Consider the following 27,251-nt stretch of genomic DNA (forward strand, 5'->3'; position numbering starts at 1 on the left):
TTAATGCCCATCACCTAGTTACCTCATACCTCCACTCAATATGCAAAGCATCTTAACCTCAAAGTAATGTTGATTGAGTTAGCCCCTGAAGACACAGAGATGAAAGTAAGGGGTTCAGCCTTCAGGAGAAGCTGTGAGTGTGTTTGACTGCAAACCAGTATGGTGTAGGAGCAATGGTCCACCACTGGTGGAGGTGGGCATCTAAAAGGTCAACCACAGCTAGATCCTGGCCCCACAGATTACACATAGCAAACAAGGGAGCCACATGCTCCTATAAGACCCACAGGAGAGTTTTCAGGAACAAAGAGACCCCATTGAATGGAAGAATTGCTGATGGAGGCAGTTGACTATGACTACAGATTTCAAGATCAGGTGCAGGCATGATGGCCCATGGACCAGGGAAAACTAGACACACCTCAGGAAATGCTAGGCCCGGGAGTCCAGGTCCAGAAATCAGGCCAGACCAGCTCCCTCTCCATGGGTACTTACACCAAGGGATGCAGTGTGTATATATGGGTAAGAGCATGGGATCTGGAGCCTGTGTTCAAATCCTGGCTTTCCCAAACATTGCAACTTTGGGCAAGTGACTTAATCTCTCTATGCTTTAGTTTCCTCATCTGTAACACTAGACTATTAATGATAGTATTTAACTTTGGGTTTGTTGAGAGCATTAAATGAATTGACATATATAAGGCACTTTGAATAGTACCTGATACCTGGCAGGCATTAATTGTTTGTTGAAATCTTAGCTATTGCTATTATTAGTTCCATCCTTCCCAAGGGATACCTATCCTCCCTGCCTCTCCTGGATCTTTAATGGTGGAATGAGTGGAGGAATGTCATTTCTGGTAAAGACTGGGTGATGATGATCTGAGAAAGCTTGCCTGAGCTTTCACTTATATCTGGCCTGGGCTTTGCTTTGTAAAGGGAGAGATCTTCCCCACCACCCATTCCCTGAGTCACTGGGGACAACAACCAGAAAGCTGGGAAGTCATTTATTCTCTGTCTCCTGGGTTCCCCTCCACAAGGCAGAGAGAGGGCTATTACCCTGGGCCACTGGCTGCCATATCCCTTGCTTCTCACCCTGTACACTTCTTGAGAGCTAGACTGTGCCTTTCCTATAGTGCCTTTCACATCACATCCCATCACAGGTGATCAGCAACATTTTCTTGATTGACACAGGAAACAAAGAACTGCCCCACCTGCTTATCATACCCAAAAAGATGTAATAGAGAAAAAATTTACTTAAAAGTAAAATCTTCCCAGAAATGTAAGATATGTATTGAAGAAGCTAGATTAACATAAAATTAGTATTGATACAAATAAGCTACTTTAGTAACCCAGATCCAAGTAGATTTTAAAGTAAGATTGAAGGAATGACTTTATGAAAATGTCTGATCAGAATCTCTGGACTGGTCCTGGAATCAGCTTAGGGATGTGACCCATTCCAGTTCTCTCAGGATACAGAGACAGGGTGAATAAATAAAAAAATCTTTTAAAAAATGTAACTCTTTGGTATATAATTGAAATTCTGTAGACTAAGTATTTGGCTTAAAAAATATAAAAAATATCTTCTCTAAAATTTGTAAACAAAAATTTTCAAATCTGGGAACAGTAAACAAGGCTATCACTCGTGTAAAACTCAATAGCAATGTGTTTGAACTGTGTTCTACCAAATGTCTAGCTAAGACTATCGGAATAGAGGGACTGAGTTTCTGGGATTGTGGTGCAAGTAGTGGTTTGGGATAGTTGTTGAAAGGGTACAAGTGTGGATTGGGCAGATCTGTGTGGAATGAACAAATGACGAACAAGCTTACATCACCAGTTGAGGAGTGAGAAGCAAGGAGAGGTGTTTTGCAGTGAGAAAGAAATTCTAGAAAATGAGACCAAAGTTTGGCCCTCTTTCTATGGTGAAGATGAGTGGTTTTTTTGCATATCATAGAATCAAAGAAGGTACTAGAGAGTCACTATGAAAAACAAGAAGAAATAGGCAGAGTTCTAGGAACCCAAGCCCTACTTTTTCTTCAGATGTTCCATTTTGTCTTACATATGATATTTATGTATATATGAATTTCATGGGATAGTTAAGATTCAGTTTGAGGGCAGGAGAGGAAAAGATTTCCACTGCTTAAAAAAATTTTTTTTAAAATCACTGGCCTAAATACCATGCTTAGGGCCAGCCCTGAAGTTCTAAACAGCTAACCTAGCAAAAATCATGCAAGGTGGGCTCTGAAATGAACACAGTCTTTGTGTTCATTAATTAATAAAATTAATTCAGTTTCTTTCACTGAAATTTTAAATTCTTACACAGATGACACTAAGAAGTATCCTTTTAAATAATTTTAGCAAAAAAGAGAAGACTAAAATTAATATTTAGGCATATATTAAAAACTTCAAGGATTATCAGGAGTTTTTGTCAGAGTTGTTGGAAACATTACTTTGCAAAATTAATGGTCATATTTTTGGTTGCCATTTTTACAAATCTTAAACATTCGGTGGGTTTTAAAAGAGAAATTAAGTAAGCACAATCACATTTGACTTATTCCTTCCCACAAATTGTATCACAAAAGGAAAACATTTCCCAAATGGGTAGCAAGTGATGAGACAGACTTCTAAGGCACACTTGATACCAGTAGGGTGCAAGGAAAGGAAGACCAGAAGAGGCCTTGAGAATGAGGTTAAGTCAACTGGAGTTTAAGAAAAGCAACCATTGGGCAAAAAGAATCTTTCATTTAAGGTTATTTCCCAAGAAATTAGTCATTTATTTTCATCCTTATGAGCTTAGTTCCAATTTAGTAGGAGCAGGAAAAGCTATTTCTTTGACATTGAAGAAGAAAAAATGTGGCTCTTCTCTCCAGCCTTGTGCTTTATTTTTTTTTCCATATTAAGCTGCTCTTAAAGCTGAAAAGAAATCAAAATAAAATTGGGAAAGTGGTTTCACTAAAGGATTTTTTTTTTCCTTTTCAATTCTTCAGCTTCAACTTTTCTGGATATTTTTCCATTTTTGCTCCCATGCAGGACGAATTCTATATCTAGTAAGGTATTTTAAATATTAACATGTCTTTGGTTTTGAATTCCTTCTAATAACATGCCAGTTTTTGGAGATAAATATAAATGCAAACAATATAACATTAATAATTCAGACTGATTCTAGTATTGAGGAGTATTGTGGAAATCATTATCCCTTTTAATATATCCATTTTGAGATAATGCTTGGCCTTATTTTTATAGTAAACAATTTTAAATTTTTTCTTAGCTTGGCAAGATATAATTTTATAGTTTGACATCAGACTTTATAAATTCTTAGCATTTGCTAGAGCAAAGTAAACCAAACCAAAATCTTTCCAATGATAATTTCTTAAGGTAATTAAGCTAAATACCTTCTTATAAATAGTGCTTATCTTTTATTGTTTTAAAATACTTCCATGTGAAATTATCAATTATAGACCTACGTCTGTATTTAGTAGGGATATTACTCACATGAACTTGCATTCAAGATTAAAAAGAAAATTGAGTTACAGGCAGAAAATAATTTGACTTTCTGTCCTACACCTACAAACTTATCCTTAACTACATTCAGTCTATACACCTCTCTTGTTTTTGCGTGTTCCTTCTCCTGGCTATACTCCACTATACTCATGATCTCATTTTATCTCCAAAAACTGGAGATTTTGACATTGGCTATTCCCTCTAACTTCTGCATGTTTAATCTTAATATCTCATTGCCTACTTACTCATTTCATATTGCACCATCAGTTGATCACATCCACTATGGAATCCACCATATCAGAGGAGTTTCATTCTCTAGAGATCCTCATTTCTCCAGCTGTCCTTGATTCTTCAGCCAATTCCATTGGCTTTTACCTTCAAAAATTCTGAGATTGCTTTATTGGTAATCTCTAGAATTTTCAAGTATCCAAATCCAAGGTATTCTTTTCAGTCCTCAAATTACTTAATCTCCCTAAGTCTCATTATAATATTGATCCCACCATCTTCTTAAAGTGCCACCTTTCCTTAGCTCCTGTGATTCCATAGTCTCCTGGTCCTCCTTTCACCTCTTTGTTGACTCTTCATCTCCTTTGCGGGTCTCACTTCTTTCTGGCTAATCCACTTGTTATGACTTTTTAAATAATATAAGTAATGTATGTTCACTGATAACAAATTAGAAACTAAAGATGAAAAAAAAGATAAAAAATATTAACTGAAGCCTGCTGAAGAAGACCTCTGTGAATCTTTTTTTGAGGAACTTTGGCTTTGAACATCTTGAAAGATACAGAGATGTGATATATGTGTATATGTGATATCACACACATATTTACATAGCTTTATGAAGCCTATGTATCTTTATGAAGCCTTAACAACAGCTTTGAAAGCCATGGTCCATGAATTATGAGACTGGGTGACATTTCTCTTAGAGGGTATATAGAGAAAAGAAAAAATGAGAGGGTTGATATGATATCCTGAGTCATACCACGAAGGCAAAGAAAGAGGATTATGCACACACACACACACACACACACACACACACACAAGCAGAGTATTAAAGAGAAAAAATCAAAACAAATAAGGAAAGTGCTATTTTAGGAAAGTCAAGAAGAGAGATTATTTTGAGAACAAGGACATAACCAGTGGGACCAACTGAAAAGTGAAGAAAGACAAGAACAAAAAGCACATACTAGATTCATAGCAAAGCAATTTCTAATAACCTCAGAAAAGAGATGAGGAAATGAAGACAGCTAGTGAGGCCACTCTGGAAAGTTTGGCAGAGAAGAAGAGGGAACAAGAATGGTAGCTGAAAGGGGAGGTAAAGGCAGATTGGGTGGTTTTTTCTTTGTTTATTTTGTGTCCTGAGACAGTAGAAACTTGAGTGTGCTTATGTGCTCATTGGCAAGTGCAGGAAGAGAGGGGAGCCAGTGAAGGTATCGGACTGAGAATGATATGGAGCAAGCTCCTAGAGGAATGGAGAGGTGGGGGAACACAGAGCTTGAGGGCATGGAGATGAGTTTAGCCTGGAGGAGAGACACCTCTTGTGTATGACAGATGGCAAGGGGGAAAGGATGGGCACAATTGCAGTGGTAATCTATGCACGAGATGACAGGGAGCTGGGCAATTTCCCTTTTTGTGATTTCTATTTTCCCCATCAAGTAGGAGGCAAAGGCACAGGCTGAGAGCAAGGGAACTGAAGTAGTGAGTTGGGTAATTTGAGGAGAATAGAGAAAGTTTTAAATAGCTGCTGCAGAGAAAAAAAGCTGATGAGAAAGGATACCTTTGTGGATTGCCAGAATTGAGAGCCAGTTGAGATAAGAGACCATGAACATGTGTGCATTATCCAGAAGCTTAGTTGGGATCTGGGATTTCAATTTGTAATATCAGTATGTTAGGAGAATAGTAGAGAAAAGAGAGCTAAACTTAGTGATGGAAAAGCAGCTGACATGGTGAAGCCCAGAAGGTAGGTAAGAGCAGGAAGACTGTGAATATACAAGTGTCTCCTGTGTTTTCAGTCCCGTTCTGTCTCTACCAGAACCTGGAGCTTCTGCTAGAGGGCAATTAGAGGCAGATATGGAACAGTTACTGGATTAGTAAGGCCCAAGTATGACCATGAGAATAGCTGACTAGTTTTATGGAGTAGGGGTAAAAATCAATGGAACTGAGAAGGTCAAATTCTGAGGCTATAGGTGACATTATTGTTTGGGTCAAAGTGTTTATTTTTTTTATTTTGAGATGAGATGTCATCTTAAGTCACAATTTTATTCATGTTACCAAAAAACAAAAACAAAAACAAAAACAAAACACCAAAACAAACAAAACCCATAGTCAGTAGTTCAGATGTTAGCTAAGGCTGCCATTCCCATGATCATGTAGGAAATATTGGCTCAAGCTTCCCTCTGCTTTCCATGCCCTAGACAATGTCTAATTTAGAGGGAATTGTGTGTATTACCCAGAGTCTGATTATTTCATTCAGGTTATGGATTGTTTCATTCTTATAAGCATTTTGTACCCAGAGCTGACATAGATTTCAAATTTCACCCTTTTATCTTGTTCTCCCCACTAACTTCTACCTTGATGAGAATAATAAACAAAAACATTCTTATAAAGTCATTGTATACAAAGCAAAAAAATTTAATTAAAAAAATCAAAGATTTGTAGTGATGGAAGGAAATATACATTGTAGCAATGCCAACAACTTCAAGACAGGTATTACATTTGGCAGCTGGTAAAAAACCCATGGCCGTTTCTGAACTAGGCTTTCATTCTCCCAGTGGATCACTTTACTGTCTCTTCCCTTCTCTGCCTTTTCTTCTTAAAAAGAAGAACAGATTCTCACAAATTGCTGATCTGAGTGATTCAGTTTTCTCAAGGCTATACCTTTCAAAGTTAGCTCCAGATCTTCTTGCATATCAAAAATTTGGCCTCATCCTTAAATCCAAGAAAGAGATGATGATGGCTCAGATCACCGCAGCAGAGGTAAAGAGGTCAGATTCTGGGTACATTTTGAGGGTAAAACAGGACCGGTTCATGGCTTGGATAAAGGCAGTGAGAGAAAGCAAGAAGTCAGGGATACTCCAAAGTTTTTGGCCCAAGCAACTAGAGAGATGAGTTGACATGAACTGAGGTGTGGAGGCCATAGGGAAATAGGTTTTGAAAGGGTCAGGGATTGAGCTCTGTTCATCCTCTGTGAAACTCAGTGTATTTTCTTTCCAAGTGCAGATGTCAAACAGGCAATTGAATGGTCTGAGCTGGAAACTTATATATACATATATTTGATAAATAAATAAATAAATAAATAAATAAATAAATAAATAAATAAATAAATAAATAAATTATATATATACAGCCTCTCTCAGAAAAATATTTCTAAATACTCTCTCAAAAACTGTTCTAACAATAGAACACAGGCAACCACATAGACTTTCAGTCTCTTCTCAATGGGAGATAACTCACATTAAATGCAGGCATTGTATTAAGAGCTGATATCCAGGACATTTTTCCTGGAGTCTGAAGAAAACCTATAGCTTGTTCCAAGCATATTAAACTCTTGAATATACTTTTGCTTCCTTCTGAAATCTAACATTACGTTCAAGTGACTAAAAAAAAGACGGAGAATTGGAGAGGAGAAAATAACAAAATTTTGTAAATTCAAATTCAGTGGAAGAGTGACAACTGCCTGGCAGACCTCAGGAATCAGAATGTAAAGTCAACAGTGGGAGAAACTCAGAAAAAACCCAGCTTACAATGTGGAAGCCTCAAAATATTAAGAACTGGTAGCCCTAAGTGCCTCTGGAATTGGTCTGTAGGGTTCAGGATGGAGGCTATAATAAGGGAAACTGAGTAAAAGCTAGAGCCCCTTCCCTAACTCCACTCAGTAAGTCACTGCCCTTTCCCAACACAGCAGCTGCCCAAATAAAACAGTCTCTGGACTGGAGGACAGCAGCCCCTGTGAAGTAAAGATATTCTACTGAAGATGGAGATTAAGTGACCATATAAACACCGAAGCTAAATGGATGATCTGCCCTTCTCAGTCCCAAATTCCTACAAGTGAGTCCCTTCCTCTACAGGTTGGAGTTTGAAAAGCTCTTCCTTGGAGAATCTGACTAGCTCAACACAGAAGATTTCAAGATACTGACCTGGGGAAGACCCCAGCCAGCCTTTCCAGGGCCTCTGGTGGCTGTGGGAAACTGTTGTATGTGAATTAGAAAAAGATGTTCCCTCTGAGAAGATGTAGCTTTGTTGGTCTGAGACTTAAAAAGGAGATAACACGTTTGAGGGAAGAAAAAGGCATCCCTTCTTCCTTGACCAGTGAAATAGTGAGAAAATGAGAGCTGCTTTTCAGGCCCCTTTAATCCGGTGTTTTCATCGAGAGCACAATCCTGAGTGGCCTGAGACCACTCAGATTCTCCTACAGTAAAACACAGCCAACAAGCCCCATTTATGTGCTCAAATTCTCTATTCACCCAACAAGTAACATCTGAAGAATGTTTTGAATATAGAAGACAAAAACTGAAACAAATGGAAACAAATCAGTGCTTGGAAGAAACATAGTGTAGCAGAGAGAATGAAAAAAGTGAACATCCTCAGAGAGATAGAAAGAAAGAAAGAAAGAAAGAAAGAAAGAAAGAAAGAAAGAAAGAAAGAAAGAAAGAGAAGAAAGAAAGAAAGAAAGAAAGAAAGAAAGAAAGAAAGAAAGAAAGAAAGAAAGAAAGAAAGAAAGAAAAGAAAGAAAAGAAAAAGAAAAGAGAGCATTCAGGGAACATGAATTGGAAGATAAATCTCTCAGAGGTCTCTATCCATTGAGAAGATCCAATAATTATAGGGGCACCTGGGGTCCAGTCAGTTAAGCCTCTGATTCTTGTTTTCAGTTCACATAGTGATTTCATGGGTCTTGGGATCGAGCCCCACATCAGACTCCATGCTCAGCAGGGAGCCTGCTTGTGTATTCTCTCCCTCTGCTCCTCCCCACCATTTGCTCTCACTTTCTTTCTCCCTCTGTCTCTCTAAAAATAAATAAATACATCTTTAAAAAAAAAAAAAAGAAGAAGAAGAAGATCTAACAATTGTAAATATTTATGTCCCCAACTTGGGAGCACCCAAAAATATGTCAATTAAAAACAAACATAAAGAAACTCACTGATAATAATACAATAATAGTAGGGGACCTTACACCCCACTGATTCCAAGCAGAAAATCAACAATGAAACAATGGCTTTGAATGACATACTGGATTAGATGAACTTAATAGATATATTAACACTTCATCATAAAGCAGCAGAAAACACATTATTTTCAAGTACACATTGAAGATTCTCCAGAATAGATCACATACTGGATCACAAGTCAGCCCTCAACAATAACAAAAAGATCATACCATCCATATTTTCAGACCACATGCTATAAAACTTGACATCAATCACAAGAAAAAATTGGAAAGACCATAAATACAAGGAACTTAAGGAACATCCTACTAAAGAACAAATGGGCTAACCAGGAAATTAAAGAAGAAATTAAAAAAAAATAATACATGGAAGCAAGTGAAAATGAAAACATGACAGTCCAAAACCTTTGGGATGCAGCAAAGACAGTCCTAAGAGGGAAGTATATAGCAATACAGGCCTACTCTAGAAGCAAGAAAAATCTCAAATATTCAACCGAACCTTACACCTAAAAGAGCTAGAAAAGGAGCAGCAAATAAAGTGTAACATCAACGGAAAAAAGGAAATAGTAAAGATTAGAGCAGAGGTAAATGATATAGAAACAAACAAACAGTAGAACAGATTGACAGTAAGAGCTGGTTCTTTGAAAGAATTAATAAAATTGATAAGCCCTTAGCGAGACTTACCAAAAAGAAAAGAGAAGGTACCCAAATAAATAAAATCACAAATGAAAGAGGAGAGATCACTACTAACACCACAGAAATACAATTAGAATATTATGAAAAAATTCTATGCCAACAAACTAGGCAATCTGGGAGAAATGGATAAATTCCTAGAAACATACAAACTACCAAAACTGAACAGAAATAGAAAACTTGAACAGACCATAACCAGCAAAGAAATTGAAAGATTAATCAAAAATCTCCCAACCAACAAGAGTCCAGGACTAGGTAGCTTCATAGGCAAATTCTACCAGACATTTAAAGAAGAGTTACTTCTTTAACTTAATCTTCTAAAACTAAACTTATTCTTCTCACATTGTTTCCAAAAATAGAAATGAAAGGTACAATTCCAAAGTCATTCTACAAGGCCAGCATTACTTGATTCCAAAACCAAAGACCCCACTAAAAAGGAGGGGAGAATTATAGGCCAATAACCTTCATGACCATGGATGCAAAAATTCTCATCAAGATACTAGCAAATCAAATCCAACAGTACATTAAAAGAATTATTCACCATGATCAAGAGGGAATTATTCCTGGGCTGCCAGGATGGTTCAATATTCACAAGTCAATCAATGTGATATACCACCTTAATAAAAGAAAGGATAAGACCCATGTGATCCTCTCAGATGCAGAAGAAGCATTTGGCAAAATACAGCATCCATTCCTTATAAAAACCCTCAACAAAGTAGGGATAGATGGATAGATGGAACATACGTCGACATCATAAAAGCCATATTGGAAAGACCCACAGCTTATACCATCTTCCTGAGAGCTTTTCCTCCATGGTCAGGAACAAGGACAGGGATGCCTTGTTCTCACCACTACTATTTAACATAGTCCTGGCAGCCTTAGCCTCAGCAATCAGACAACAGAGAGAAGTAAAAGGCATCTAAATTGTCAAGGAAGTAGTCACTTTCACTATTTACAGATAACATGATACTCTATGTAGAAAACTTGAAAGACTCCATGAAAAAATTGCTAGAACAAACACATGAATTCAGTAAAGTCTCAGGATATAAAATCAACATACAAAAATCTCTTGCATTTCTATACAGCAATAATGAAGCAGCAGAAAAAGTCAAGGAATTGATCCCATTTACAATACACACCAAAAATCGTAAGGTATCTAGGAATAAACCGAAGAGGATTAAACCGAACCCAAACCATAAGATGCCTAGGAATAAACTGAATCAAAGAACCAAAGACCTGTATTCTGAAAACTGTAGAACACTTATGAAAGAAATTAAAGAAGACACAAAGAAATGGAAAACATTCCATGCTTGTGGAAGAACAAACATTGTTAAAATGTCTATACTACCCAAAGCAATCCACACATTTAATGCAATCCCTATCAAAATACCACCAGCATTTTCACAGAGCTAGACCAAACAATCCTAAAATTTGTACGGAAATTCAAAAGACCCTGAATAGCCAAAGCAATCCTGAAAATTTTAGAAAAGCAAAGCTGGAATCATCACGATTCCAGACTTCAAGCTCTATTGCAAAGCTGTGTCATCAAGACAGTATGGTACTAGCACAACAAATACAAGTACAACAAATGGTATGGTACTGGCACAACAAATACAGGTACATAGATCAATGGAACAGAACAGAGAATCCAGAAATGGACCTACAACTCTATGGTCAGCTATTCTTTGACAAAGCAGAAAGAATATCCAATGGGAAAAAAATCTCTTCAACACATGGTGTTGGGAAAACTGGACAGCAACATGCAGAAGAATGAAACTGGACCACTTTCTTGAAATAAATTCAAAATTGATGCAAGACTGAAATGTGAACCAGCAAACCACCAGAATCCTAGAGGAGAACACAGGCAGCAACCTCTTCACCCTGGGCTAGAGCAACTTCTTACTAGATACATCACTAGAGGAAAGGGAAACAAAAACAAAAATGAACTACTGGGAGTTAAGATAAAAATCTTCTGCACAGTGAAGAAAACAGTCAAAAAAAACTAAAAGCCTATGTAATGGGAGAAGATATTTGCAAATGACATATCTGAAAAAGGGTTAGTATCCGAAATCTATAAAGAACTTAGCAAACTCGACACCCCAAAAACAATAATCCAGTTAAAAAATGGCAGAAGACAAAATAGACATTTTTTCCGAAGACCCAGATGGCTAACAGATATATGAAAAGATGCTCAACATCACTCATCATCAGGGAGATAAAATACAAATCAAAACCACAATCACCTCACCTGTCAGAATGGCTAAAATTAACAACTCAGGAAACAATGTTAGTGAGGATGCAGAAAAAAGGGAACCGTCTTGGCACTGTTGGTGGGAAAGCAAGCTGGTGCAGCCACTCTGGAGAACATTTTGGAGGTTCCTCAAAAGTTGAACTTTTTGCTCAAGGAATTGAGGAATTGCTATGCCCCAGCAATTGCACTACTAACGATACAAAAATACAGAAAGAATACATGCATCCCAATGTTTATAGCAGCATTATCAACAATAGCCAAACTATGGAAAGAGCCTAGGTATCCATCGACTGATGAATGGATAAAGAAGATGTGGCATATATACCATAGAATATTAGCCATCAAAAAGAATGAAATTTTGCCATTTGTAACAATGTGGATAGAGCTAGAGTGTTTTATAAGCAAAATAAGCTAAGCAAAATAAGTCAGAGAAAGACAAATATATGATTTCACTCATATGTGGAATTTAAGAAACAAAACAGATGAATATATGGGAATGGGGAAAATTAGGGGGAAGCAAACTGTAAGAGATACTTCATGATAGAGAACAAACCGAGGTTGCTGGAGGGGTGGTAGGAGGGGATGGGCTAGGTGGGTGATGGTATTAAGGAGGGCATTTGTTGGGATCCCTGGGTGGCGCAGCGGTTTGGCGCCTGCCTTTGGCCCAGGGCGCGATCCTGGAGACCCAGGATCAAATCCCACGTCAGGCTCCCGGTGCATGGAGCCTGCTTCTCCTCTGCCTGTGTCTCTGCCTCTCTCTCTCTCTCTGTGTGACTATCATAAATAAATAAAAATTAAAAAAAAAAAGGAGGGCATTTGTGATGAGCACTGGGTGTTGTAATGTGATGAATCACTAAATTCTACTCCAGAAACCAATATTGCACTGTATGTTAACTAACTAAAATTTAAATAAAATTTAAAAAGAAAAAAACTCTCAGAAAGAGTAAAAACATAAAGAGATGAAAAAAGGAAAGATAAAAATAAAAAAAAAAAAACAGTGCAAAAGATCTAACTTCAGAATATTAGTTCCACAAAGGAATAACTGAGAAAATGGAGAGGAGGAAATGAAATGAAATAGTTCAATAGAATTTCCCAGAGTTGGAGTACATGACTTACAGATTGAAATGATGCATCAGGTTCCCTGTATACAATGGATAAAAGTATACCTATCCACAAGATATAGCACTGTAAAATTTTAGAACATTAAGTATAATAATAATAATAGTAATAATAATAATGAAAGATTCTGTAATGTTCAGAAGAGAAAGGATAGAAAAAGAAGATAGAGTGAACAAGAGAAACCAAACATGAAGAACACTTTGGGGCTTCTCAACAGTAACATTGGAAGCAAGAAGAAAATGGAGGAATGCCTTCAAAACTCTTCCAACTCTTCAAAAATTATTTCTCACCTAGAATCCTATATTCAGTAAAACTCTTAATCAAGTCATAGAAAAGACATGTGAGTCTTAGAAGTTTACCTCCTTTGCACATTTGTCAAGAGGCTACTGGAGAGTGTGACTCTGCCAGTATCTTTAAATCTTCAAAGAGAATGTTGAGTTATACTTTTTGTTGGTGGTGGTGGTTGACTATGCATTTTTTTTTTTAAAAATTTATTGGAGTTCAATTTTCCAACATATAGCATAACACCCCAGTGCTCATCCTGCAAGGGCCCCTTCAGTGCCCATCACCCAGTCCACCCCCCAACCCCCTCGCCCCCCCCCTCTCCTTCCACTACCCCTTGTTCATTCCCAGAGTTAGGTGTCTCTCATGTTTTGTCACCCTCACTGATATTTTCAGAGAATGTTGAGTTACTCTGATTCAAACTTGATTTTGTCCTTGACCACGTATTGATGAAGTTCCTGACTGCTTATTTCCTAGATCATTTTACCCCACAAAAGTGTTCTTTGACTTCCTGCTAAAGAACCAGAGGAAAGTCATAGTGATAACCCAAGGCAGGAAATACAGAGTGGTCTATTCCTTCTACTATATTTCCATGGGACCTGCAGTAACCTGTCAGTACTACATCCTGCCAGCGTTCCCAATTGCAATGAGCCCGGTCTCTCAGGGCTCCCTCCTTTCTCCTTAGATCCCATCACAGAGGCAGAACTTGATGGGGACTCAGAGACTTTACCCTGCTGACCTTCCTCTGAGGGCCTCTGCCTTTCCTTACAGAAGTGCCCACCCACGTGACTCTCAGCCTCCACTGGGTAGCAATAACCTGACTTCTTCATAAGAGGATATCATGCCAGCCAATACAGTGCTGAAAATGTTTTGTTACATCTCACTTGTTACTTAGAATCAGAACAGTGCTTGAAGTATGTTTCTATTAGAATAGTGCTTGAAGTATGTTTTCTATTGGAATAATAATGGCTAAGAACTAAAGAGTAGTTACTGTGAGCCAAACCTTGTTCTGGGATCCTTATCAGATATAACTTTGTCTCCTTTATGGATAATATTATAGAAAATAATAAACATGGGATTATCATAGGTGGCTTCCCCATGCACATTCCTCTTGGCCCCTATCATATACTCCATCTTTTCCCAGTTTATTACCTTTGTCTGAGAGCAGGAGCAGGCCTGGGTGCGAATCTTTTCCTTAATGTGCCTTGTAAAGGTCAGGCAGGGGAAGAGACAATCATTTAAAATATTAAATTATCAGTGTACTTTCATTTCGCTGTGGTCTTCTCCATGTTTCCTTCGCTTAGATTGAATTTTTTAATTTCAACATCTTCCAACCCAATAGAAAGAAGTAGAAAATCTGACCAAAAAAGCATCTGAGTTCTGATCAAACTCATAAATGAGTTTATAGGATAGGGGGCACCTGGGTGGCTCAGTGGTTAAGCGTTTGCCTTCAGCTCACTACATGGGGCTCCCCGCAGGGAGCCTGCTTCTCCCTCCGATTCTCTCTCTCTGTGTCTCTCATGAATAAAGAAATAAATCTCAAAAAAAAATGAGTTTATAGGATAATCTTTTCCAAAATGAAGGTAGTTTTATTCAATTATTCTAATAGCAAAGGAGGTGTGATTGAGTTCTGGTTTTCTATAATATAAATTAATAAATAATATCCGCTTAGCCTTAACTTTTTGTGAATATTTTGAATTATAGCCACTTCCCTATTCATCGAACTTCTCCCATTTCTCTTGCAAGCATATTCCATATCTAATGCTTTTGTCTCATTTTATTAATAGCTACTTCATGCCTTTATTTAGCAATGGGGGTGATGTCCTTCTGGACTAGAGACTGATGCAGGAGGAACTATAATTTGAGCAAACTGATCCATCTATTACCATGAACACAGAGCTCTGCTAGTGCCACTTTCTTCCCTTATTTTTTTCACATAACAGGACATGACAAGCCCTGTTAACATATTAATTGTCGATATAACTAGACCAAAATTATTTATTTGAGTCAATCCTACTGGAACTCTAGCAGAGAAAGTGGGCTGATAAAAAATTCATTTTACTCTCTCTACCCTACAACAAACAACTTCGCATTCCAGGTAATACCAACAATGGTAATTATAACAATCATCATGTATGAGCAAGTAGAGCAAGCACTTTACATTTGTTATTTCATTTAATCCTGGTGAAAAGGTACTACTGCCAATCCTAATTTTACTAATACGAAAAGTGAGGATCTGGGAGACTTAACCACATGTCATACACGTTAAGGAGAAACCAGGGTTCAGACCCAGACTATGAACTCAAAAGCCTGAACTCATAGCCACTGTACTCCATAATCTATGAGAACATGTTATTTTTTTTTATTTCCAGAGAATTTTCTTTGTCACTTTGATCTACTCAATAGCAAAATGCAATCCTCAACAGCCCTATCCTCATAAATCTTTTTATCCATTCCTAGCCTCCTCACTTCTTTAGCATTCTTATCCAAGAAACTTCCATATGCACAGATATTCTTTGCATTTGATGGGAAGAAAAATTGAAGAGGACTTGAAGCCATTCCAAACGATACCATGAATTTCTCTGCAGGGCACGCCAAGACTTACCACTTCCTTTTTCCTAAGGAATCTCCTGATGCTGCCAGTTATCGAGGCATTGTCCACTTCTAGAATTTCTAGCATTCTTTAGAGTTGTTAGGGCCTTTATTATATGCCCCATTTCTACCTTCCAGTACTCTAGAATCCAGCACTCCAATCTGTGTGTGTGGTGTGTGTGTGTGTGTGTGTGTGTGTGTGCACAAAAGCTCCTATGGGAAGGTTCATTGAAAAACAACGTGAATGAAAAACTAGAGGGTAGACCTACTCAAGTGTACAACAACATATGCACAGAAAGGCAGTAGATCAAACAAGTCAGACCCCACTTTTCAAGCTCTGTGGACATGAACCTCAGTTCACATAAATAGGGCACACACTCCTGTCACTGGGATGCATGCAGACACCACTAGAAGGCAAACCCCTTGATTCACTTCACTGACTGAACAGAATCAAAGGTTTTGCCCAACCAGCAAATGTAAAATGTGTTTTGATGCCCATGGCTCTAGTGAGCCGTCATATGAAATGAATTACCAGGGCTTGAAGTCGGGATGTGAGAGAAACCACTGTGAAGCCTCAGCCAGCATGGATAGCTGGGAAGCCACTGTGCAGGGCAGACACAGTGCAAATGCATTTCTTGTTACTGGGCTGCACGTTTGTGCTACAGCCACACTGCAGTGCCTTGCGATTTGGAAAATAGCTAAAGGGTTCACAGTTCAAATGAGCTCTGGGAACTCAAAAATCTTTCTGGAAAACTTGCTAAGCTGGGTGTGCATGCAGGTATTTCAGAGCTCATCCGGCTCTAATTAAAACTCATACTTCCCGTCTGTGTTCACCCAACAATATTGAGTCAAACCACAAGAAATCTGTTATCACTCAAATTGGGACCTATTTTCATACAACTGAAATATTATATAAAATCATGAACTGTTAGGTATAAAAGTAAAAATTGAATACAGACACCGATTCCCATGCTACCTTTGCCTCACCTTCCAGGGGATGTGAATCATGGGTCACAGCTGCGTGCTCAGGGCATGCGCCTTGAGATCAAAGCCTTTGATGCTGGAGGAAGTATTCGAATTAGCCTGATCCACACACCACACCACGCTCTGTGCCCCTCCCCGTGTCCTCGTTCACGCCAATGCTGTAAAAACTAATGTGTTTGAATGATGTTTTAAAGTGTTCTATGCAATTAAGTTGGAAAGCAAGCAGGAGGGCTAGTTTTCCTCTGGTGTACATATGAAACTCCCAATAAATTTAAGGTCCTTGAATGTGTTTTTGGGGAGGGAAAGATTAAAACGGGGAAAGTTTTTGAAAGGAACAAACACTTCAAATAAAGTAAACCTGAGGTGTTTCCCCCTTGTAATATCAAAACTGTTTTTATAGTTGGAAAATGTCTACGGATCAAAAAATATACACCCAAAGGAGTGTACCGATTCCATAATCACTTGTACCCAATTTGCAGTTCACTTTCCTAAGGAAAGTACTCCTTTATGTAATTATGGCGAAGTATTACAAACCGCCCTCACCTTGCCCCGTGTGTTAGTGATTGAAAAAAACCGTGCTGCTCTCTCCTTTCTGTTAGCTGCCTGTCGAATGCAGAATTTTGCACTAAGTTTCTGTTGTGTGGATGTTTCTATTTATTTTAAAGCATTCCTGAGTGTCCTAATCTGTTTATGAGGCTCTTATGAAAAATAAAAGCATAGATTTCTGAGCCCGATTAACAACCAAGACACATATATAGTACATTTGTCCAGATAGTGGTTTGGGAAAGTAGTACATCCTTATTCAATTTGTAAAGCAGCATTAGTAACACAGCCTGTCGGCTGTATTAATAAAGCAGTGAGTAACATCCATTTTACAGCAGTAAATAAAATGCAGGAAACCAATACATTCATAGAGCAGCATCACCAAAAGAGTCTCAGAAGGGCTTCTCAAATATCAAGCCATTCATGCCCGGAGAACACAGAAACTTCTGCACTTCCAACACTATACCCTTGATTGAGAATGTTCCTGACTAAGGAAAATGGGTAGAGCAGGATAAATTAACTAGTGAAGAATAAATCACAGCGCCTGGCACATACTAAGCATGGTAGCTAATAAAATCATTTCACTTGTACAAACGTTAGGTAACTTGTAGGCCCAATGCCAGTGAGGTACATTTAAGCAAACTCTCACTGCCTATCACAGGTATGTTCTAGGCCATCCTTTTTCTTTCTTTTATTTATTCTTTTAAAATTTCACCCTTGCTTCTACCTTAGGCCTTTAAAATACTGGATTGCTAGGTTCCACTGGTTTAATTTTTAGATTAAACATTTCCTAAACCATATAGGTCATGCAGAATGAAACCCTCGTGGTTAATGCAAGAAACTTAGACTAAATAATTCCCCAAAGAGTAGTAGTCCTCTAATGCATTCAGACTAGAGGTTGCTCAGGTCCTAGAAAAAGTCATTTACGGAGTAGACTCATAAAAAGGACCCTGTACTGATTTAACATATTCTAACTGGAAAGCATGTGAGTGCATAGTAGATCCTCCCCTCTGCAACCTTTATCTAGCTGACTCCTGGCATTGCCAACACACTGCAGGCTCTCTGTGAAACACCAAGATGCCACAGCCTGCCAACGTATGACTAGTACATTCACACTCACAGTTCATTAGTTTATGTAATATGAAATTATATAACTGGCATCAAGGGTTTGGGAATAAATGCAACTGACTTGGAAAGCCAGAAGAGGGGGGAACCACAGAGCAACAAGTTCTGAGGGCATAGGAGCAAAATGCAGGTTCAGTTTGGGCAGGCATCCAGCCAAGACACTGCTTTCCAAGGGAGCCATGCAAGGCCTGGTAGCAACAGCTGATACCAAGTGAAGCCTGGGCCACTGGTGCCCATAGGGGTCAACCAGAGATGAGGTGGGGACTGCAGCAAGTGCTGACAGGGCTAGCCTGACCTAGGGCCAAGATTCCTGCTTCCTCATTCCTCCAAACTAACCAGGGCTGGACTCCAGGGAATAGAAGCCAGAACCAGACTTCAGAACTGGCAAAATAATCACCATGATAATGAATACACTTATGGAGCTCTTACTTTGTACTAAGCATGGGTTTATGTGATTCAAATGCATAACCTGTGAAGCCAAGCTGCCTTGTGGTCCAGTCCTGACATGGAAATGCAGTCAGACACAAAAGCCTGGCAACTAGGTAGCAATTGAAAGTAATTTTAATTCTAGTTTTCCCTCTTGAAAAACAGCACAATTGTACACTGTTAAACTTCCTTTAAAAATCCTCTTATCTTTTTTTATACTCAGTACATCTGTCTCACCCCTAAAGTTGCTCCTAAAATAACACCCCCCCCCCATTCAAACCTTTCCAAACTCTCTATTCAAAACAGGGTGGAAGCCTCTTCCCTCTCTCCACTTTCCTCCTTCCTTCCCCATTTGTTGTTTCTTTCTCCTCCCACAAAGAATCCTCTGCCCTTTCTGGTATGAGTTCTCCTGCCTGAGTTTCTCTAGTTTTTCCTCTCACACTGCATGCTTGGGTCCTTACAAGGTTCAGGAAACAGACAAAATAGGAAGAGAGCAGGGGAAGATAAAAAATGTAAAGACAGGAAGAAGCTGTGAATACTGCGCACATTCAACACGTTTTAAAGGTCTCTATTATCTTACTCATCTTCTCAAGAAGCCTCAGAGGCAGGTGATCCCCTTAAACTTATGAGATGATAGGGTTTACAGATTCAATAGTAACCTACCCAGTAAGTAGAAGAGTCAAGATACAAATCTAAGGAGCTATGACTTCAAAACCCACCTTTTTGATGACTGTTTGCCTTTTCTAGAAAGCAGCTAAAATGCATAAGGCAATTGTCTAGTTTCTGCTCAGATAGTCTGTGTTCACAGCTAGAAATCTATTACATTCTCTTCTAGACTTAAAAACTATCAACAACAGAGTCTACTGGAGGAGAGACCAAGGACCAAAGCAAAAGCAAGGCAGGCTGGCCTTGTGAGATAGGCATTAGCTGGGCTTGATGGAGCTGGCAATCTATGTTCCTTCAACTTCCTAAACAACTCTTCATATATATAGGGAAGTTGGACGGTAGTTTATTATCCATCCCATTTTCTTGTGGAAATCAAGATTTTAATGTAGCATCAGGCCCTCTCTCATTGAGGGCCCAGAAAAGTCTACAGGTAACTGACTTATTCATTATAATGACATGGCTATAATAAAAAAAAATAATATAGTAATAAATAAATAAGCTGTTGGAACAGTTTAATGCTGTATTTATAAAATAATGGAATCAATGAGGGAATTCATGAATTCTTTTGAGTCATCTACTTAGGGGATGGAGGGAGAAAATACATTATGTAAAGGGAAATTATTAACTTGTTAAAATCCTCAAGGGATTATATAATTTACCAAAGAAATGATTGGAATGTTTTGTTTTGATTAAAGAACCAATTAAAAAGTTTGGAAAGCAGAAATTGAAAGAAAAAATAGGTCACTAAGAATAGAGAAGTATCAATATCAGGCTCCCTTGGCATCCAGACTGGGACTGCTCTTGTTTATTGATTCTGTAAACGACATACAGGAGCAAAATCCTCCACATTTATAGCTAATACTCAATACTCAAGAGTGATAGAAGGCTATAGGGATGGGGTGGACAACTAAAATGTGTGTGTGTGAAAAGAGAGTGGTGGATGAAAGTCTGTGTTGAGTATATATTTAGAAGAAGTAGCCGAAGCCTCATATAGCTGTGTCTGCTTTAGCAGCTTTCATATGATAATAAAATGAGGTACAAGAAAAATAAATAAATTGATAAAAATATTGAATTGTTGATCAAGAGTTAAAAGTTGCAAGCTAGAAAAGGGATTTAAGTGTGAGTTATAATACCGAGACACCTAAGCCATGTGTTATAGTAACCAAGGAGAGCTGGCTACTCTGTTCTTCCTTCTCATTATTTTCAATAATGTTCATAGAGTCACTATTTGCTCTTTTTGCAGAGAGAATAAGAATATAAATTAAATAAATGTGTTCATAGAGGTGTGTGTGTGTATGCATGTGCACATATGTATAAAACTGCCTAACAATCTTATATTGATGTATGTTCCCATGGTCACTTCCTGGACCCTGTCAATAAGCAATACAAGTTTATCTATAAAATCTTAAACTCCACATAATCCATTCTCAAACTCTAATGTCCTATTTTTCAACTTCCTGAGCTTCCATCTCACTGTTTTCTCACTTCACAGAGATCTGCCTTCCTACCTTCCTAATTCTTACAGGTCATCCTCCCAGATTATAAGTAGGCTTCTTTTTTTTTTTTTTTTAAGACAAAAAGAGAGGAGGCAGAGACACAAGCAGGTTCCTTGCCGGGAGCCCAATGCGGGACTCAATCTTAGATCCCAGGATCATGCCCTGAGCCAAAGGCAGATGCTAAACCACTGAGCCACCCAGGCATCCCTATGAGTAGCCTTCTGTTTGTCCTTTCAGTCAGCTCAGACTGTATGACTATTCAAATGAGTTGCAGTGCTATAACCTATTTCCTCCATCTTACACCTCAGTGATCGGATGATGCTGGAGAAAAACACTAGTAATGTTATTAAAAAGATAAACTGAGGCATGATTCAAACCAGGCAGTGCCAAACTGAAAGTGGTTAGGAGCACTCCAGGAGCTAGGGGAAAGTTTTTAACAAGATACAGAAGCAAAGCAAGGAAATTATTTGATTGGCTATAGCATAAGCTCTTGCCTTATTTGGGAAAGCCTATTTGTGATTGGTTGGCCTCAGGTTTCATATTCTTAGATTCAAGTGTGTTGATTCTGGATTAGGTTTTGGTTTGCTTACATAGGCCACCAAATCTTTAGAGACACTTTATCTAATGGCCTCCTGTTTAATTACTTTAACAATGCAAAACTCTCAAGTCAGGAGCTCCCCCAAACAGCTCTGTTTCCCTTATTCAGAAGACGGTATTTCTTTCTCTTGACTCTTAGAAGACTGATCATGTCTTATTCCCTTTGCTTCTCTAGAATTTTGCCCCTTGTCAGTGAACTTCACAATTTAGGACATTACTCTGGATACAGTATGAATGATTGACTGGGGGCCAGGCAAGAGAGGGTGCAAGGACAGTGGAAAAGTGCTGTAGGCTTTACAGGGGTGATGACAATGGCAATAGAGAGAAGCAAATGACTTTGGAATAAGTGTAGGCAGTTGAATCACAAAGATATAATTGTTGGATAGAAGCAGGGGAGATGAGGTGGGAGTGTGAGGTGAGGAGATTTCTGGCTTGAGCAACTAAGTGGTGATATCGTCACTGATATAGGAGAATACTGGGGATGGGGGACCCAGGTTTAGATAGGAAAAAAAATAGAAATTTTATCTGTAATATATTAGGTTCGAGATAGTTCTGAGATTGCCTAATATAGAGATGCCCAAGAAGCACTGGTGGGACTGTTGAACATGATGAAAAATAAGGACCAGGATGTGACCCTGGAAGTGGAGGACAATTCCATGGACAATGAGGAGGTCGAGGATCTGAGTTGCCAGACATCCTTCAGTACCTCAATTTTATCAGGGTTTTCTCAACTCCAACTTTCCAAATGTTTTATATTTTTCATTTTTATTTCAATCATTAATTCACCTGGACATAATGTTTATGTATGATGAAAGATTACCATCTTTATTTTCTTCTTTTTGGATAACCAGATATCCTTGGGCCATTTGTGTTCAACACAAGCTTAACCCCCAAATGTCCCTTGAATTCATTTTGCCCTGAAGGACTTCAGGATCCTTCCCTTTCTTTTCTATAATCCATATTCTGCATGGTGTCATGAAATTTGTCTTTCTAAAATACAAATGTGATCATGTCACTCTGCTGATTAAACTGTTTAAATAACTTCTTTTTATTGCCTACAGAATAAAAGTCCAATCCCTAAGCCTGTCATATTTAAGGTATTTCACATTTATCTTTACAATATCTCTTTGCTTATCACATCTTTTCTGTCATCAACATTTGTACCCAAATACTACTGTGTAGAAAATAGATGACTCGAATTAAATTTTCAAATCCTTTGTCAGAACTACTCATCTGATTCATAACTGATAGACTTTTTTAAAGTTCTAATTAATTTCTTTGTCAGTTTTTGGTGTCTACATTTTTTATGTCATTTTTTGGTGTATTAGGCATGATACAGTATTATAAGTTTTAGAGTTTATAATCTAAAGGACAGAAAGCATTAATCTACATATCTATTTAATAGGAAAGACATAGGGGCACGTGTCTGGCTCAGTTGGAAGAGCATGCAACTCTTGATCTCGGGGTTGTAGGTTTGAATCCCACATTGGGTGTAGAGATTACTTAAATACATAAAAAAAAAACTTAAAAAAAAAAAGGGATGATATAAGGATAGTAATAGGCATTTGAGTAAACTGCTATGATAGTTCTGATAAAGCAAAGATAGCATCTTATTTGATGAAAATCAGTGGAGGCTTTGTGGAAAAGTTAACTGGGTCATGAAAGATAGGTAAAATTTAGAAATTCAGAGAAGAGAATGAGAGGGCCTTTTAGGAAGAAGGATGGCATCAATCAGGGCAAAAGAAGTGGAGAAGTGTGTGACCTTGGAGTACAGGATAGAGCAGGAGAAAGATAAGTGGCTAGAAAGGTAAACTGAGGCCAAAGCACAAAAATCCTTTAAAGGATGAGTTAACAGACTGTTTAACTCGTTAGTTAACTAACTGTCCCAAGCTGTAGTTATTTAGCACTGGGAGTCAATGCAGTTAGGGGATTGACATAATTAAGTTGTAACATGATCAAGTGGGTTGGAATGCAGAGAAATCATATCTAAGAGGTTGTACTAATAGCCGAGGCATGGTGTGCTGTTGGCTTGGCCTAGAGGCAGAAAAGTCAGAAAGAATGCAAGACAAATTTCAAAGCAGACTCCATAGCAGTTAGATGACCAAAGAAAGGTGGGAGAAATAGGTCTATCTCAGCTTCAGGAAATAAAATGGTAAGCATTTCATGAGAAATCTCGGTCTGGTTAAGTACCATTTATATTTGCATTTGCCTAAATGGCATTTCTTGTCCTTTTTTCTTTTCTTTCTTTGTTTTTTTTTTTTTTTTTTGGTGACTTTTAAAAACATTTAATATTAAAAATTGTTTTCAAAGCCTAACTTTATGCCTTGAGATTAATGGTTTTATACTTTGTTTCCCTCTCCGCCCTCCTCTTTTACATGTGACAGCTACTGCTGGGTATGATTGGGTCTTCTGACCAGGACCTCCAGGAAGCCGCAGCTGGATGTATATCCAACATACGCAGACTGGCTCTTGCTATAGACAAGGCAAGATACACTTGAAATGTGCACAGACGTTACAAACTACCAAATTTTACATGACAGGGAACATGTCAGTCCCATGGCCAAGAAGCCTAGATCAGGAAGCATGTTGAGCAAATGTTTTACAGACAGATAAATGTCTGAATGAAAACACAGGAATTAAAAATGCAAAGGATACTCTTCATCCAAAAATTGCATAGATATTTTTGTTCTATTTAATATTTTGGGGATATGCCATGTAATGAAATGTAAAGCTAATAAAATTGTGATACTTTTGTTTGTGATGATTTTAATAAAAGATATGGCCTTCCTGGTGTGCAGTCCTATAGTCATTCTGCATGTCTTTAGAATTTTCCTTCTGTTAAACCTATCTCACTGCCCTGTCATTATGGTTTTGTCTGTTTGATCACTTGCAACCCACGGGAGAGCTCTAAGGAGATGTGCTGATTTCACGAACTGTTATTAAATAGAATTTAGAGTCAGGCAGCGGGACCTAGAGAGATCATCCTGAGGTCATTCTAGATTTCTCCTAAATACTATCAGACATCGGAGAAGTTAATGTATGGCTGTCACTGTACCAGATAATGTAAATCACAAAAACATAAGCAATGAGTGGGATTTTTACTTTTAGACTTACGAAGCATAAACAATTATGTTTTATTTCCCTCACAGGACTGACCAACACTTTTATTGAAGAATTAATTTATGTTGCTGTAAGGATAATATTACTTCACATAAAATTGCTTTGAATTTCTGAACTCGCCTTTAGCACACAGAGTACTTTTTTTTAAGTGGCCACAAAAGATTAATAGCATTTTATCAGGTTATGGAAACATTAGAGGCCACTTTAAGGAATCGCATATGTAACCTTGGTGTGCTAAAATGTTTGGGAACTAACTGTCCCAAGCATCCAGTACTAGCCAGGAAAATCATTTTGTATGCATCAGTTCCATAAACTGACTATCTCAGTTAATTCTTTGAAGAACAGGCTAAGCAGTTTTTATTAAGAAAAATACTAAGTGCTGTCTATGTTTGTCATAATTTGGAGAAGATCATAAACTTAATTGAATTAAATGTAAATAATTTGTATGAAATGAGAAGCCTGTAAAGGATGAAAATTATACTAGTGATAGATTATCTGATTAAAAAATAAGACGTTTCTGAGAATTTCAAGGTTTTGTAAAACATCAATCCTATTCCGTCCTCTGAAAAAGAGGTCATAAAAGAAGATAATAAGAACAAGGCAATAGTATTAATGCTAACTAAGAACTGGATTTAAATAATAGTGTAAATCCTTTAACTTTCAACATATTTCTAATGGTAAAGTTACTGTTTGCCTGTGCTTCACAAAAATTAAAAATACATCTTAGAAATCATGGATTATGAAAGCTGTAGAAACTGAACAAACATTATTGTTATATTTTTATTAAAGGAAGCTTTTACCACTATCTTAAAATATCAAAATATTCTTGATATTAGGGAGACCTAGGAGCCAAGGGAAGCAGCAGGTAGAAAACAGCAGCACAGAAAGAATTGGAAGAGTCATTGGAAGTGAAGGACTGTTCTTTCACAATATGCTTCATAGAAGGAAGCTGGGGTTTTCATTTTTTATGGTTAATAAATGCATAAAAGAAAAGCAACAGTGCCATTTGAAATGAAACTAAGGGGACACCAGGGTGGCTCAGTGGTTAAGCGTCTGCCTTCCAGCTCAAGGAGTGATCCTGGAGTCCTGGGATTGAGTCCCACATCAGGCTCCCTGCATGGAGCCCGCTTCTCCATGCCTATGTCTCTCTCTCTCTCTCTCTCTCTCTCTCTGTCTGTCTCATGAATAAATAAATAAAATCTTTTTAAAAAGTGAAATGAAACTAAGCACTTGAAAACAGTTCAGGGAAATTAACGTGAAAATCGTCTTGTGTGTTCCTAAGAATTCTTTTAAATTCTTAACTCCAGGACGGTAGTATCTTTAGGTACTACAAATGAGAACCTGAAGTTAAGGGTTAATTTTGGTTTGTGTGTGTGTGTGTGTGTGTGTGCATCTGTGTGAGAAATGACATCACAGAAAACTCTGAACTCGTGAGAAAAATGTCAAAGACAGTGAAAGCACCCAGAGCTATCAGAGAACAAGCAGGGGACAGTCATACCATATCTTTGCTACTATATGCTACAATAGCATTCATCTTTTCTTTCTTTCTTTTTTTTTTCATTAGTTTTTGGTAAGATTTTGTGTGTTATAATTTATTTTCTGCTATTTAAAGCTGGCAACCTTAATTCCTTATTAGTTTTCAGCAACAGTTCTTTTTTAGATTTTACTCTTCCCCAGGACATCCTGGGAATCCAATATACTCTTGGTGATAGCCGGCTGTTTCAGTTTGAAAGGAATTTAAGGTGGAAGGAATTTTAAATAGATATTCTTTGATCTTCCACCATCTTCAGTTTTCAGGGCTTCCTTTTAGAAATCTTGCCGTGATCATTCTGCTGTTTAGAGTGAATGTTCTTTTGCCACTATCAGAATGACTTGCACTAAAAATAACTTGTCTCTTTTTATAACTGTCTTAGGTTCTGACAGTTAACAGGAATTTGGTTTTCATTTATGGAATGGCATTGCAAATCCTGTTATTTTGAGAGATTTTGGTATTATCATTATGCCTCCCTAAGGCATGGAATTAAGAGACTATGATCCAAAATACTCAGAAAATGCATTTCCAGTTAGGAAAATGAGAATCTCAGTTGTTGATAAACAGACAACTGAAATCATTGGGTAAATCTTTTCTTTTTCTTTTACCTAATGGGAGTAGGTTTAAAAGATAATTTCACAGTTCAGTAATTCAAGATATTTAATCTCATCCCACGGAAGACTTGGGAAATAAATAGGCTATGTTTATTCCTATAATTCAGTGAAAACAGTAAGGAAACCCACTTTTTTAAGAATCTCACTGCCTCGAATGCACTAAATTCCCCCCTAAAAAACACTTGCTCATGTACTCAAATGTAGAATTCTGTCCCTTGATGACACTGGAGTAGAAAGAGAACCAAATTGTACATAATGCTAATTAATATATACAGGCACTGTATTATATACTTCTTCCTACTTGTGATCTTATTTGAAATACAGAAGAATTGGTAAAAATAGATAATCTCGTATCATACTAGGGTCTATCTAAATGGGCACAATCATCCTGCAAGGGCAATTTGGCAATGCATACCAAAAGCTTCATAATTTTGTGTGCGTTTTGGATTATGCCCAAGAGTTATTCTACAAGAGTATTTACCACATCATTGCTTATAATGGTACAAATGTTAGGGGAAATTTTGGCTAATCCAATTATGGTCCAACCATACAACAAAAACAT

The 27,251-nt window shown here is 37.8% G+C and overlaps 1 protein-coding gene across 2 annotated transcripts in view; it reads left to right on the plus strand.

The window, feature by feature from the left end:
- Window positions 1–24,221, plus strand: part of LOC119878458 (armadillo repeat-containing protein 4) — a 58,851-nt gene extending 34,630 nt beyond the window's left edge. The window contains exons 3-4 of one of the 2 annotated variants that reach the window (XM_038589085.1): window positions 22,486–22,521; window positions 23,809–24,221. In XM_038589085.1, coding sequence (XP_038445013.1) covers window positions 22,486–22,521; window positions 23,809–23,922 — 150 coding nt within the window. In that variant the 3' untranslated portion in view covers window positions 23,923–24,221. The remainder of the gene's footprint in view (window positions 1–22,485; window positions 22,522–23,808) is intronic. The other variant, XM_038589086.1, reaches the window with a different exon arrangement.
- The last annotated feature ends 3,030 nt before the right edge of the window (window positions 24,222–27,251 follow it).

Source organism: Canis lupus, unplaced genomic scaffold (genome assembly GCF_011100685.1).
Source record: "Canis lupus familiaris isolate Mischka breed German Shepherd unplaced genomic scaffold, alternate assembly UU_Cfam_GSD_1.0 chrUn_S1647H1840, whole genome shotgun sequence".
Lineage (NCBI taxonomy): Eukaryota > Metazoa > Chordata > Mammalia > Carnivora > Canidae > Canis > Canis lupus.